Source organism: Seriola dumerili, unplaced genomic scaffold (genome assembly GCF_002260705.1).
Source record: "Seriola dumerili isolate Sdu_G_001 unplaced genomic scaffold, Sdu_1.0 BDQW01000378.1, whole genome shotgun sequence".
In the NCBI taxonomy this organism is placed as follows: domain Eukaryota; kingdom Metazoa; phylum Chordata; class Actinopteri; order Carangiformes; family Carangidae; genus Seriola; species Seriola dumerili.
Window position 1 is genome coordinate 1,107,892 of NW_019174633.1, and position 16,098 is coordinate 1,123,989.

The window sequence follows — 16,098 nt, forward strand, 5'->3', positions numbered from 1 at the left end:
ACACGGTATCGAACAGCTCCCCTCCCCTCCCCTTCACTTCCCTCCGTCCCTCCCTCCCTCCCTCCTCTGACTGTTGTTGCGCCTCTGCTGCAGCGTCCAAGTTCAGGTGAGCCTTAGTCTCCGGGACAACAAGTCCCCATTCCGGCACCGACCGGGATGCTCGCTCCCTCCCGTTAAATGGGATGTTATAAATGGGCCGCGCAGGATGTGAAGCTCCGCTAGAAGAAGCAGGAGGATGGCAAAACCAGGCTTGTCTGCGGCGGTGCTGCTGCTCCTGCTGGGCTTCCTCTCGGTGTCCTCCGTTAACGCCGGTGAGTTTTACCACAGGTTGAAGAGGGATTATCACGAGTAAACAAGGTGATGATGATGCACTAGCTGATCAAACACATGCTGCTGTGTAGTATCAGTGTGTTTGGACCACAGCTGTCTAATGTGATGCATGTAGTCTATTACAGAGTAGCAGGTCCCTTTGGAAAGCCACCTGACATGACACATTGTTATGGATGTATTTGCATGTGCCGGTATTTTTTGCGTGCATCAGCATCAATATTTGCATCAGCCAGGTAGAAACAATAAGCTTTGTAATGCCAAAAATGGCTGACACAATTTAGTCTCCTACTGTATCAAGACTTAGGCTTTATAAGCCAAGTTTTTCTCCCTGTAGTTTGGAGCATATTTCTATTTTGAAAGAAGAAAGATCATCTTTGTTGTACTGTGTGATTGGTTCAAGAAAGTTGTCAATTTCTAAGGGAAATACACTGGAAAAATGTGCACATAATTTAAGAAAATAAAATTTTAAAAGTCAATCAAAGACCAAGTTAGTGGACGAAACAAGATGTATGATGTCACCTTGGCCTCTGGAAAAATATGTTGGGCGATTTCCAGTATTTACTGACATTTTTCAACATTGACTAATTTAGAAAATAATCAGTAGTTTAACCGATAATGAAAATAATCTTTAGTTGCATCCTTAAAGTGTGCAGCCCTGCTTTAAAACTTTAGCTTCGCCATCCACTGATGTCCTGAAGGGCTATGAAATGAGATTTAAAAAAAAAAAAAAGAGTTATTCCTATTCAAAGCCCCGCGCCCAGCATAGCTTCTAATCATATATCATGCATGTTGGATATAGTACCTCATCTATCTTTCATGATATTGCATATTTTTAACCTGCAGCAGCTTATATTCCACAAGAATATTCATCTCAGGCGCAGGATCTTAATGTTGTTACATTGGATCTGGATGATAAACTGAGAGATGACAGATAGTCCTTTGAAAAGCCCAAATCTTGGTGATATGATCATGTGGGATTTATCTCCGCCTCTAGAGATTTGATATTTGGCTTCCTGAGGCTGGAGATGAATGTAGCGTTAAGAGGGAGTTTTGTAATTCTGCAGCCAGCTTTTGGCATTTTTGGCAGCAAACAGCTTAAGAATGGATGGGAATCCCTCTCTGCTATTTTATTGTTTGTGTGTGTGTGTGCGTGTGTGTGGTTGTGTGTGTGTGTGTGTGTGTGTGTGTGTGTGTGTGTGTGTGTGTGTGTGTGTGTGTGTGTGTGTATGTGTGAGTGCTGGAAGATAAACAGCGGAAAAAACAGCTAGTCAAACAGGGAGTCATAGTTATGTATCACACACGTATTTGAACAAACACCACACATCTACTCTGCATCAGCAAACACGCACAGAGCCTTTGGGAGCCACTGAGAGAATTTGTCGCCCACCAAAAAAAAAAAAAAAAAAATTTATTTCACCAGCACCATGTAACACTCCAGTTTTCTCTGCTGTGCTCTGAGGATTGTGTTCGCATTGAGCAGACAAGAAGAGAACAAAGAGAAAAGGAGAGTCCGCTCTTCCTCCTGTAACACCATCGTTTGACTCTCCGAACAAGTCTCGGACTGGAGGTTCAATATTTGCAGAGATGTGAGACAATGTGACAATCTAATTTGCTGTAAGTGACAGACTGCAATCTCTGCTGGTAATCTGGCAGGTAAACAGAGAGGGAGAGAAAGAGCACTGTACTGTAATCGTATCACACAAACACACACACTTTTAAATGGAGTGCGAAAGGTCACGGCTGGAGACGAGGGTGAACATAAGAGCAGCGTTAAGGGCAGGTTTGCAACTTTTGAAGGATGTAATAGCACAATTTTCCTCTTACAGATAAAAAAGGAGCATTCATAAGAAATGAAATGCTGCCTTGCTCAACTCGACACTCGGGCTTTTTGCAGCTACAGCCTCACTTGGTCTCGCATGAGCAGTATTCATGGTGGCTAACGTGAGCTAATGCTAGCAAAACTCAGATAGATTCTGTCTCTTTTTATTCGAAATTTGAAATACCATTTGAACAAAAGTAATACAAATGTATGATGTAGAAATTCATAGCTTATAAGAGCAGCAGGACTTTGGTAAAATCCACTGTCATTCTTAGTGAGCTAGGCGTTGTAGCGATTGTGTTGCTTTGTTGGCACAAAATGGATGAAACTAGCAAGCTGCGCTGAGCGGATAATGACACCAAACGATCTTAGAAGTAATGTCCAGACTTAGGTTCTTTGAATTTGACAGTCCAGGTGGAAAAATTGTGGACAAAGGTATCGGGTGATTTGCTGAAATTTGACGTCATCAGTTAGCTTGTCAAGTGAAGCAGCAGAGGCACTTTTACATAGTTTACGATTTGTTTTCAATTGTTCTAAACTCTTTTTTGACTTTATGACCCTTCTCTTTTTGTTTTACTGTTACACTACGTTTTAGCATTTACCAAGATGCAAATTTTACATTTTCTTTCCCAGCATTCCCCTGGTGGAATAAAAGTTGTGTTAGGGGAGAAACTAATTTAAATAAACTGAAATATGTGCTTGTCCATTGGGAGTATTTATAACATAGAATAGATAAATGTACGTTTCAGTGCTAATCCTCCGTGTGTTTGTGTGTGTGTGTGTGTGTGTGTGTGTGTGTGTGTCTTGTCAAGGTCTTCTGCGATCAGAGCCAGGTCTGTATTTCCCATGAGTCTGACTTGTAAAAACAACGTCAGAGTCAGACCTTGACACTGTACTAGAACAGTGACATGCCTGCTCGCACACACACACACACGCACGCACGCACGCACGCACACACACACACACACACACATACACACACCAATGCAACTCTGTGCTCCCTTAACAGGTAATGAGGGAAGAAACTTAAGCGAGAATGTAATTTAATCCATCATAGTTAATCTCCTGACAAACAAGTGCATTGCATTCTGGGGTGTGAGATTTTTATCCCAAACATTAACATCAATTGTCAGCATGACAGAGGAAATACATCCTCATGAGTCACACTTTAATGAGATGTGCGTGGGAGACAGGACTCACTCCTGAGAGAAAAAGGTAAAGATGGGAAGAAAGTGTGTGTTTGTGTGTGTGTGTGTGAGAGAGAGAGCGAGAGGGAGAGAGAGAGAAACATCACGACAAAGACAGATGAGAAAGAACGCCTTTTCAAGGGAAACACCAAGAGATTTGTGTGTGGTTAATTAGGCCTGGTATTAATGAAAGGAAGAAGATTAATTTGTGGGAGAATAAGAGAAGATCTTAGGGAAGGCGGGGCGAGAGAGCAAGAGAGTTCAAAGAGAGAGAGTGATGGAGAGGGCAAGATGTGTGTTCAGGTCTACACAGGAGCATCTGTTGTGTGTATTACAAGACTTAAAGACAAAATATTCATGACCTGCCTCTTCTTATTTGTTTCCTGTGGCCGTGCTGATTATGTGTGTGTGCGTGTGGGTGTGTGTGTGTGTGTGTGTGTGTGTGTGTGTGTGTGTGTGTGTGTCAGACCCCCTGCTGTCAGCTCCGCTCAATGTGACCATCAGGGAGCTTGAGGTCAACTCCGCCGTGGTCACATGGGAAATCTTGGAGGGGGACCCCGTCATCGGATTTGCCATCACCCAACAGGTATATGTCCGTGTGTGTCATGTCCTTCACGCGAGTGTGTGCAGGGAGAGAGAGAGAGAGGGTGACAAGTTTGGACAGATCAGAGTTTCTCAAACTGCGGGGAGCGAGATATGAGGCAAAGAAACTTGAGGTGAAAAGGACGGATGATGGTGAATCTAAAAATAAGAGGTATTTAGTTACTGTGGTTTGGCGTGCTGATTGGCTCACCTTAGTAGCTGTGGCATGGCACACAGTTTATGGAGGCAATTAAGGAACCTTAAAACCCTAAGCTGTAATTCACATTAAAAATCTCACCCCCTCTTGGAGTCATTACTCAGTCCAATCTTAACAAATAGTTTTAGGTTCAGCGTGGCCTCTGAGAATATCATCATTTTTTACATCTACAACAAATAAATGTTTATAAATTTGCTTAGAAATCATAAAAAAAACACTCCTCATAACTCCAGGACTCACCTGAGAATCATCACATTACATCACAGTTTTCTTCAACATCAAAGTAATCCAGTGATATTCTCTTCACATCCATGGGTACATTGCAAACAGGAACTGTTAAAAGCTGATTTGACTTAATAATAATAATAATAATCTGCCAAAATGTAAATAAATATAGGCTAAAAAACCAGGGCTCAAAGTGTGGTCCGCAGCACAACTTCCTGAATCCACTGAAATGTTATATTTCCTCTTTACATCCTCAAAAGCATTGTGGTAATTGTAGTTCCAGTACCACTCAAATACACTAATCAAGCACTTTATTAGGAACCCCTGTACACCTGCTTATTGATGCAACTATCCAATCAGCCAATCATGCAACAGCAGTGCAATAGAAACAGTAGAACAACTTTGTGATATAGTAGAACAGGAGATTGGCAGCATGAATGTGCATCTGCAGAAATGATGTGACGCAATCACAACAACATGGAGCAGAATCTCAGTGGAAAGTTTCCAGCGTCTTGTGGAAACAATGCCACAAAGAACTGAGAGAGGCTGCTTTGAGAGCAAAAGAAGGAAGTACCAAGTATAGTGTGGTGTTCCTAATAAAGTGCTCAGTGAGTGTATAAGTAAAGACGAAGAAAAACAGCAGGAGTGACAACATCCATTAATATTTTTTGACGTTATTAAAGCTCAGAATGTCCCATCAAAATGGGGCAGGGGGGCTTTTTTGTTAGTGGGAGGGTCCACAGTGTCAGACACTCGCTGATTTACATAAATAGACAAAGTCAAATTTTTGTAGCCAAGTAGCTGTAGATGCTTTTCAACTGTACATTTTGACAATTTGTTTTAATAGGTTAAGAAATTCTCCACTTTAATTGCCTGGTAAATAAAAGCGCCCCTGAGGAGACTTGCTCTTGATATAACAGGAACCAATTGACCTGAGCAAACAGTCTTAGCTGGATAATAATGTACATTTCAAGCAGAGCGCACATGGTCAGAGACGCACTCTTCTTTAAGCTTAATTACATTTCTGGAAAAAAAAACATTGCACACATTTGCACCACATCAACCCGAACCAGAGGGCAGAGTTTTCACACGAGGGATCATCAGCAGGAAAATCTGACTTTGCCACCAGAAATCTGCATTTGATAAAAACATGCACTCAGTACATTTCTGCTAACAAGTAGAAACGCTGTTTTGTTTTGCCTTGAGGGAGCAAGGCAAAGCTGAACCTGTGACTTTAGTTCAGGTGATACAGGGTTTTGATGACAGATATTGTTGTTTGTGCCTATTTTTACGTCAAAGAAATCGCAAATAGTAAGTGGTTGCCCCAGAATTTTCTTCTTGGCAAAACCCACTATAATGTATGGTTTAAAAATATCAGACAGTGACCTGATGCGTCAGTTTAACCCTGACCTGTGAGTTCTCTGCTGAGGTGCTGCCAAAATACAAAGAATTTCCCCGCAGGGATCAATGAAGTATCACATTACACTGACCCTGCCAACCCTGTTCTCTCTTCTCCTGCTCGTCCGCCCCCCCACCCCCCCGTCTGAAGAAGAAGGATGTACGCATGCTGAGGTTCATCCAGGAGGTGAACACCACCACGCGCTCCTGTGCACTGTGGGATCTGGATGAAGACACCGAGTACATCGTCCACGTTCAGAGCATTAGCATGGGAGGCAGCAGCCCACCCAGTCAGCCCGTCCTCTTCCGAACGCCCAAAGAGTCGGAGAAGATGGCGTCAAAGAGTCCAGGTGAGGGACTCATTTTTTAAAAACAGTTTATCTGACAATCTGGGAATTTATCGGCGTTTAATTTGTTTGTAAAGTCTGGGTGTAAACCTATTTTTTGTACTTACTTATAGGAACACTGGAGCATAATTAGCAGCTCGTTTTACCTGTTTCTCTCTTCACTATTACTGGAGGCCTGTTCTGAGATGTCTAACCACTGTGATCAAGTCATATGTTACTTTTCAAGCACACAGACATTGTACAGTGAAAATCATCATCAAAAGCTGGAAAAGATGAATGTTACACACGTAATGAGATTTTACTTCTGCTACAAACACACTCGTATGGGTCGACCATTAAAATTCATTATATGCATGAACACACAAATGTAAGTATAAGAGTAAACAAACATCTATTTTTTTCCCCCCTTGCTGACACACACAAACCTACACACACATCTACACATGCAGGTACATGCGTACAAAGATTTCAAAAAGCAGCTTTTGATCAGAAACAATAACACAGCCGAGGACTAATGTTCAGTGTATTCTTTATCACGACAAAGAACAAGGTTATGTGATAGTTGAATACAAAGAAAACACCGCATTCGCCATCTTTGTGAGACCCACCTCCCATACAATGTATTGTTCTCATTCTCAAATGCAGAGGATGCTGTTATCTGGAACGGCTTGCAGTACTTCCAATTTTATCACGTCCGACCCAGTTACGCCGCCAAGAGCGGCTGCTTCAGAGGGACTCAGCAAACGCTAAACGCTCATCAGCAGCAAGTTGATAAGAGGAGGAGAGTGGGAATATTAGGGAACAGTGTATTCCCTAGAAACACCCTCATGTGGGAGCTTGTTGTAGTCCCTGTGAGTGTCCAAGCTAGATATGCACTGTACATCTTAACAAGTTACTTTTGCAGTATTAAAGCCACAATCCAGGGAAATTTTCATTTGTAAATGGTCATTTTTCATCCCACACCTGTAAACTCTCAATTCGTTTACAGCACCTATGCATCTTAGTTATTCCTGACACAATATGGGTCCTTGATATCAGGCAGATATACAAAAACAGGCTTCCCATTTCTACCAGACCGTCAATTTTTGCCAGCGGACTTGACGAAACTGTAGCTGCCAGATTTCGGCTGCGTCCACACTACGTTTTTGGTTTTAAAACGCATTACGCCTGGCATCCACACCACTCTTGGAGTTTTGCAGCCCCTAAAACGGAGACTTTAGAAAACACTCCAGACCCTGAAGTGTTCCACTCCAGGGTTGCATTGCAGTGTGGACAGGAAAAATCTGAGACCTTTGGAAATGATGATGTAGACACACGTTCGCTCCCTGTCTTGTTGGTCACGACTAGAGCGGTGAATGCAATTCACAAGCGTTACTGACCTTGTTGTTGTTTGCTAGCAGCTGTTGTCGACTTAAATTCTGCATTGTAACACTACAACTGTTTTTGCTGTTCCTCATCTGCAGTATTTTCTGCAGCTAATCTACTGCAGAGTAGACAACTTGCTTCTTGTTTATACCGGCACGCACATTCCCAGTGTACGTGAATGTTCATGTGAAATGTGTTTTCAGTTGTGATAGTATGGAGATTAATATGGAGCTGAAACAGTCATCAGGACAGATATCGTTTTCGTTTTAAAACACTGTTTTAAAAGCAGTTAAACAAACAATAGTGATTCAATGTATGTTCAGTTTATAAGTTTGATGTTTAACTCAGGCGTTGACAGATGCTACAGCTGATCAGACGACAAAAAAAAAGTCACAAATTAAATGTCAATAGAGAAGTAGTTACAGCCCAGGACACAGTGTTTGATTGACAAGAGCAAAAATGCCACAGTGATTAGAACTGGGTTTTTTTAAATTAAATTTCTTTATATCAGGGACCATGTACAAAATACATGAATCTAAAAAGAAGGAGAGATGCTTTGTACCAGATTTAGCTACTAGCTAATTTCTTTCTGCAGTCCCTGGACAAGGGAAGGAAACAATAGAACACAGGGAAAAACCTAAGGCAACATCCTATTCATAACCATGCAGACACACACACACACACACACACAATCACATACTTTATAGGAACAAACACATAACAGAATATAGATGTCAAAATATATACATATACATACAAAACATTTTTTTTTTAACTTCTTGAAAGAACTAAAGATGGAGAAAAAAAAAAATTAAAATAATAGTAAAACTATTTAACACTTTTGACTGTTGTTTTTAATTTTAGTTGAAAAAAAATGATTTTAAGACTTAGTATTAGAGAAAAATATTTGTTACCATAGTTAAATTTTGTGTATGTGAGGTCACATGACTTAGGCGTTTAGGTGCACACTTTGTCTTGATGTTGAGGGGGCTGACTCGTTTTGTTTGCCACGACTTTGATGGAAGTTCCCCGGGTGCAAATTGTGTGTGTGTGTGTGTGTGTTAGTGGAAGCATTCATTAGCTGTCCTGATTAAATCTCTCAGCCATTACTGCCTTCCTCCCCTTCTAAGCGGGTATTAATCAGCCTGACACCATTTAGTATCTGCAGGCGCAATGCAACACAACACACATCCTGTCTGTGTTTCTGTCTGTCTGTTCGTCTGTTCATCTTTCTTCCCGCCGATGGCAAAAGTCCTGAGTGCACTGAAGTTTTCATTACGGCGTGAAATCTTTTGGTGGCAAGTGTTGAGGTATAAGGTTTTATTATCGGTCATTATGTTACACAGAGAGATGCAAAATCTGCAGTTTTTGTAAATCAATCCTTAACGGCGGTAAAATATTACAGAGCACTGCTCACTGTCGGAACTGTTTCAACCTTTAATTCATCACTGACAATCCACCGAGCGCCATGCAGCAACACCCTGCTTCACATTCGCAGTTACAAACATTCACACACAGCGTAGACAAGAAGATACAAGGATCTGATAATTTGATTGCAACCTGATTAAAGCTGCTTTGATTATTGCAGCTGCCGTGAACAGTAAACACTGTAACAAGCTTATCTGACTTTTATTAGGGAATAACTTGTAACCTGATTTACAGAGCTGCTTTGTCTGGCAGCCGTTCAAACCGCTCTCTTGTATAAATGCAGCTTGGTGTGTTTTGTATCGCTATTTTGATTCTGCACACATGGTTCAAAGGTCACAAGGTGGACTGAAAGCAATGTAATGCGTGTAATGTAACAACCAACACCAATTCCCTACGTGTTCTTTCCATTATTGTATGTCACTAGTGTCGTGTTTCTTATCGACTGACGCAGGTAATAACTGGATTATCACACAACTGAGGTTCCTGTGGAAGTCAGATTACTGCAAATCATGTAAAGGTTTTAAAGGTCCAATATTGTATAAGTGAGATTTCCATGTCTTGTTTAATTATAAAGCAGGTCTAGGTTCTATTTTAATACTGTGAAAGTGTCAAATGAACATGTCAAATGCACACAATCCTTATTCAGAACAAGAGCCTTAAAATGAGCCGTCAGGACTTCTGTAACTTTGTGATGTCACAACAAAGCAGTCACTGCCCAGTGTTTACCTGAAATCTGCTATATTTCTGCTATAGAGCTCAGAGCCTCTCTTCTGATTGGCTGTTACCAGAGCTCCAGAGAGAAGCCGTAGAGAGGAGATGTAAAACTACACTGAGATGGTTTTTGGTTCTTAAAACCACAAATTTATCTTCTTGTGCATGTCAACACTTAAAATAAAACTGGAAAAGTGTAAAATATGGGACCTTTAATCAATATTCTCAATTTAGGTAAATGAAAAGTAAAAGTAAAAGTAAAAGTATTTCCCAGTTCCAGCTTCTCCAATGTGAGGATCTATTTTATCAGAAATTAAATGGCATATCTTTTGGTTATAGACTATCAGTCATACAAAACAATAAAATTAAAAGGCGTCACCTTAGATCCTGCAAAACATTTTTTCTTTCTATTTTCTATTTATCTTGTGATATTTTATTATTTTATTATAGAAAAAAAATTAAAAAACTGCAGATGAATTCATAATTAAAATAATCAATTTAAGAATCAACTTAAGAATGTATATAAGGTAGAATACAAGCTGAATAATGCAAGATGGCGACACATGCTCCTACATATACACAGCACTTGCAAAGGTAAGCATTTACCCAGTCTGCTGACTTCATGAAATGTCAGTGTGTGAATCCGTCTGAATCAGAAAAAAAAATCAGAGCTCTGGCTTTACAACAGAGACATGTAATCTGCTATTACCAATTTATTAGAGTATAAGCTCCCCTCTGTCAAGCTTGAGGCCTCAGCTTCAGCACAGAGGGATCACCATGGCAACAGGAGACCTGAGAGCAAGTTGGACCAGAGGAGCAGCATTGCCCCCGATTCATCCAGACTCTGACAAGAAAAACTGAGGAGACCGGGCTTAGGGAAAACTCAACCCTCCCTGTAGTTCACATCTACATGTAATTGATCGTATTTCAAAATAAAAGAAATCATTTAGCTTCTGTGTAATGCTTAAGTGATTAGTGAAGACCGACCCCCTTTTACCAGTGTGTGGTCAACCCTTCCTCTGAGAGTATTCACATCACCTCAAAATGCAAGCACAGTCAAATCTGTTCTGTTTGTTCAACCCTTTAGATGTTATACAGGGGGAGGCAGCTCTGGCTGGAGCAGCGAGACACTTTGACCATGGGAAATGAGGTTAGCGTGAGGCCCGCTGAGACCAAGGGTTTGCAGTGGACTGTATTGAAACCTTTAACCCCGTGATTGGTGTTGCTGCCAGAGTCCTGTCAGAGAAACACAGTGAGTGACGGAGGGTTAAGGATCCGGTCCTCTCCGTCTCTGCGGACCTCTGCTCTCACTTAGCTTTAATTACACTGACCAGAGTGCAGAATTTACACCAGGCGGCCTCTCTGTTCTCCTGTCGCCTTGTTTGATTCCTTTATCTTCCCCTGCAGACTTTCCGGAGTGATGGCAATTTCACATTTGCTCTCTGGGACAATGAATCGCAGTGTGCTCAGTGGCACTTTGTTGACTCTGTGTGTGTGTGTGTGTGTGCGTGTGCGTGTGTGTGTGTGTGTATATGTGTGTGTTCTCTCTCCAGACGAGGTAACGATGGAGGAGTTTGGTCAGGCCGCCCAGCTGAGGGCCGGAGAACTCATCATCATTGTAGTGGTGCTCATCATGTGGGCAGGTAATACTCGGCTTCAGCATTGCACATTTATCACTGCAGATCTTATAGGAATCCACTTTCTTCGGGGCAAATAAGCTCTCAGACTGAGGTCCTATTAAGAGACACACACACACACTGGTGGTGGTGTCATCTCTCTGCGGTGACTATTTTTTGCCCTGCAGTGCTTTTGAAATGATGTAAGGCTCGCCAGCGTGCATTTTGGGTGATGACAACACATCAAATCCAGGTTTCCATTCTGTACACCCATCAACAAAAAGCAGCTATGGAAATGGAAAATAAACTGTGTCAAGAGGCAAGAAGCTATTATAGTAACTTGTCAAAATGGACAGAGATGTGTTTGAGTCAAAGAAAAAAAATTTTTTTGAAGTAAGTTTTAGTTGTTTTTTTTTCTGTTGGAGATGTGTTTTAATCATAACAAACATCATTTCAGGGTCTGAGGTCGAACTTTACCTTTAAACTGATCAAAAACACTCACACTTGAACATAAGATACATGAAATATAATAAATAAATAGATACATAAACATACATTCCTTATCCATACCAAACACAGAGGTTGTCGTATGTTGTAGAGCCTGTTAACGTCAAACTAAGAGTGGTCTAATGTGCTCATGGAAAACAGGTTGGTAAATGAAATCCAACGTGTCTGTCATGGACCTAAATCAACAATCCTTTCAAGTTATAAAAAATAAACTTGAACTGACTTATGAAATATGGACATTGTATTTTATGTGAGCTTATGTGGTGGGCTCTAATTTCTTTTTTTTAATCTTTATTTAATCAGGAAGTCTCTTTGAGATTAAGATTGCTTTTCCAAGAGAGACCTGAGAACAAAAAACAATCACAACAACACAGTCAAGAAAAACAAAGACGGCTCAGTTACATAATACAAGGAACTAAGAAACAAGAAATCAAGAAAAACAACTACAAGAGTCATAAAAAAACAAAACATTAGTTAATAAAGCTTTAAAATATCCAAGGGAAATATAAGACATTACAAATTTTATTTATTTATTTATTTAGTATTTATTTTTATTATTTAAAATAAATGTTGAGGGCCAAGCAAAATACGGGAGTTTTCATGAGAGAAACTACAAAAGGGGACGTTGTTGGGGGATTAGCTTGAAATACAGGAGACTCCACAAACAAATCCAAGTGTTGGCAGGTATGAGTCACTTGAGTTTCTATTGACCTCACACTGATTAAATGTAATTAATGAGAGTAAGCTGGAATAGCAAAGTCTATCAGTAAAGTCAGTGCCTCGTTTACTCCCAAAAAACCACTGTAACACCCATCCCATGTAGATATATGAAATTAAGTGAATCTGCTCGGCGTATTAGCACAATGGATGGGCCCTTGGGTACAGTTTGAAATTTAATGGCGCTAATACTTCTACTTGTAAATGATTTCTATTCTTACGACCTTTGCTCTCTTATTCTGCAACTAAAATTTACTGGCAGTGCCTCCAATAAGATATAAGAATAATAAGTTTCCCTTCAAGATGGTCATTACCAAAACATGAATTACCCATGATGACATATAACACAATAAGTATACTGTAACGGCAATACAATAAAATTTTGCTATTTATTAATCCTCCATAACCTCTCTATAACTTAAAGTGTCTTTTAACTTCCTTCTGTTACCTCTAATTAGGAGTCCTTAGGGGGCCCACACTCTCACTCTGCAACTTAAACCAAAATTTAAATAAAACATGTAGAAGCCTTGGAAACTGTAATGGCACAAGCAATAAACCAAAAGCCACATGCAAGTTTCGTGGGAAAACTCAGAGGGGTAGATGAAGGGAATCGGAGCAATGGACGTCCAGCAGTGAGCAGAAGAAACAGCAGCAACGGTCCACAGTAGCACACCAGCATGAGAGAAGCAGCTCTCCATGGTGGTCCAGTTTCCTAATGTCGTCCTCACAATCACAAATATCCGTCTCCTGATTCACATTAATCAGCTAATCAACAGGTCTACTCGCTATTTCAGGGCAACCGAGCAGCAGCTTGTCTTAACCAATTGTTTCAAATGCAACGCTAACAATATTCAAGCAAAGCTAATGACTATTTGGCTAATGCTAATAGCCACTTGCCATTAGCAACCTAACTCATTTTTTTTTCTCTTACGCACACAGTAAAATCACTCAGTCACAGTACAGAAACCCATAAACAAACTCATTTTTCAACATCTTCAATAGCGGCTTACGACTAAGCCCCACCCCCTCTACCTGAGAATAGAATTTGGGTTAGGCTGTTCGTTTTATAACTTTACCATCATAGTAAGGAAAAAGATTGACTAAGACCAACAGATTATGCTGCTAACCGAGTTAGACCGCGAGGCTGACTGCACATGCTGGCTCATGTACAAACTATGCTCCAATCTTCAAACTCTTAAACCTTTTTAAAACTTTTCTAAACCTTTAAACCTTGTACAGATTAAACACCAATATATATATATACAGTATATATATATATATACATATATGCGTCAAAGGGAATTTTTGCCTACGCTTCAGAAATATCTGACAGCTTTCACTTTTACTTCTTAACCAGCTGCAGAAACTCTGACTCACACATTATAATGACAACATATTGATGTCAACAAAAAACACGGCGTCGGTCACCTGCTGCTACTCAATCATAAAAACTGCTGCTCGGTTACAGAGGGAGAACTTTTCTTCCTGTTTAAAATTACTTTTGCACTGATGGAATAATTTATGGGCAACCACACTTCACATAACCAGAGTGTAGAAAATGACTAGGTCACTTTTTCATCATCACATACAAAGTCGTTGCATCTGTACAATAGTTTTTCAAACTGAAAGAATAGGGATGCGTCTTATTTAACCCTCCCAGTCATTAGCTCTTTGTTGCAGATATCTGTTTGTGCATCTCAGCACTGTTTTACAGATGCACACAGCTATAAATACTCTTCTCTAACCCACTTTACCAAGTGTAATGAGATATAAATATGGCCCAAATACTGTATATGGCATATAGGAACAGCAAAAGGCAAGCTCTCCCTCACCAATTACCCATGAGAGGACACGAAGCTGAGCGAGAGACAGGGAGATTCAAAGGGAGTTGGAGAGGGAGAGGGAGCTGGGGGGGGGGGGGGGGGGACTGAGCAATTGTGTCTCAAGAAAAGAAAAAAAGGAGAGCAGGATGGTGGGAAAAAAAAACAGAAAGTGAAGGAGGCGAATTGTGTTTTTCAGCTTTTAATTGGGCCTATGGGGCATGCTGGGGGGATATCACAGTGAGATATCCCATCAAGCCCTTTGGTATTGCAGCGATCAGATGAGCAGGGGCTGACATAAGCAGAACAGCTGAGACTGAAGCCCGATCAGGCCAGATTCAACCCTCCACACACTCCTCCACCGTCATGAATTATTCTCTTTCTCCTTTTTTCGTGCTCGTTCTCTATCTCTCTTCGCATCTGTCTCTCCTCTCTGCCATATTTTTAATCTTTTCCACTGAAGGCGGGCTTCACATGGCTATCTAAAGATCAAGTTCATATCTACAACTGCACATTTCACCGTATCCATGTCTCTCTTTCTCTCAGTTGAAATCTGTCTGCTTTATTGACGCATCAGAGGATAGCTGCTGAATCGGCCCTTATCAGCAGGGTTATGTTAAAATAAATGATATACCCTTTTTAAACCAAAGTTAGTGCATGTAAGCAGGTTTTTGAAACCTGGGTTAAATGTGGATTGACTCCATTCACATCGCCAGATGAGTTTGCCTTTCTGTTCGGACTGAGGGGACACACACACACACACACACACACACAAACACAGATTCAAACAGTGAGCTGTTAGCTGTCCTGCAGACTGGTAACATGGACACAACACGTCTCATCCCTGGGTTGGTGCTCCTGTAAGTGTCAGAGACTCTTTGGTTGGTGATTGTGTGTTTTTAAAACTTATTGAGTGCAGCCCCGAGCGCAGCACACTCTCAGTGGAGGGTGTAACCGCTGTGTTTCTGGTTTAACAGCACCGTGCTGGGCGGATGATAGGTCTGTTTACAGTGTTTGTCACAGCACAGAAAAAGGGAAAAAAATAGCGTTAGGTGTCTGGTTTACATCACTGATGATTGCAGCCGGAGTCGAAAAATACCCGTGATTACTGCAGAGTCATTTGACCTGGGAGTGAATGCCGATTGTACCCTTTCACATTAACAACAAAGGTCAGATGTCTGCGGGTTTTTTGCCCAGTGTAAAAGGTGCAATAGTCAATATAAGATATAAGCAAATCTACATTTGAAAATATATGATAAATGCAAGCAGGACAGAACTAACAGCCTTCCATGTAACTAGCTTACGGTCCAATCCAATCCTTGAATGAATATAAGAAGATTGATAGCACTCATATTTGTATTTGTATGGTAAAAATGAAGCTAACAATAGTAAGCAGTTAGCCTAGCTTAGCATTAAGACTGCCTTCTGTCCTCAAAAAGACGAACCGTTACTTTAGTTCAACTTCAAATGATGTGCTTTGACTATAATTAATTGTCTGATGATACAGAGAGCTAATAAAACATCCTAAATCAACCGTGACGTGACATTCAAAAATATTCCCACTGAAATGTCCTGATTGACCTCTGACCTCACCATGATGGAGAGCAAAGAAAAACGAAATGAAAAAGTTATTTCATCAGCTGTTTTCACTCTAACAAAAATAATTACCATGTCTATTTCTTTCTTTAGGGGTGATTGCCCTGTTTTGTCGTCAGTATGACATCATTAAAGACAATGAGCCCAACAACAACAAGGACAAAGCCAAGAACTCCTCAGAGTGCAGTACTCCTGAGCACCCACAGGGGGGGCTACTGCGCACCAACGTCTAA

The 16,098-nt window shown here is 40.8% G+C and overlaps 1 protein-coding gene across 1 annotated transcript; it reads left to right on the top strand.

The window, feature by feature from the left end:
• Positions 1 to 235: 235 nt before the first annotated feature.
• Positions 236 to 16,098, top strand: LOC111233193 (fibronectin type III domain-containing protein 5-like). Its single transcript, XM_022760951.1, has 5 exons — positions 236 to 311; positions 3,804 to 3,922; positions 5,910 to 6,108; positions 11,163 to 11,252; positions 15,959 to 16,098. Exons 1-5 carry the CDS (start codon positions 236 to 238, stop codon positions 16,096 to 16,098), a joined length of 624 nt encoding a protein of 207 aa, XP_022616672.1.

Bases quoted from the DNA above. Each gene is read 5' to 3' on its own strand.
- LOC111233193 (XM_022760951.1), top strand. From the start codon at position 236: ATGGCAAAACCAGGCTTGTCTGCGGCGGTGCTGCTGCTCCTGCTGGGC. The intron at 6,109-11,162 runs GTGAGGGACTCA...TTCTCTCTCCAG, and splicing joins GATGGCGTCAAAGAGTCCAG to ACGAGGTAACGATGGAGGAG. The intron at 11,253-15,958 runs GTAATACTCGGC...TTCTTTCTTTAG, and splicing joins GGTGCTCATCATGTGGGCAG to GGGTGATTGCCCTGTTTTGT.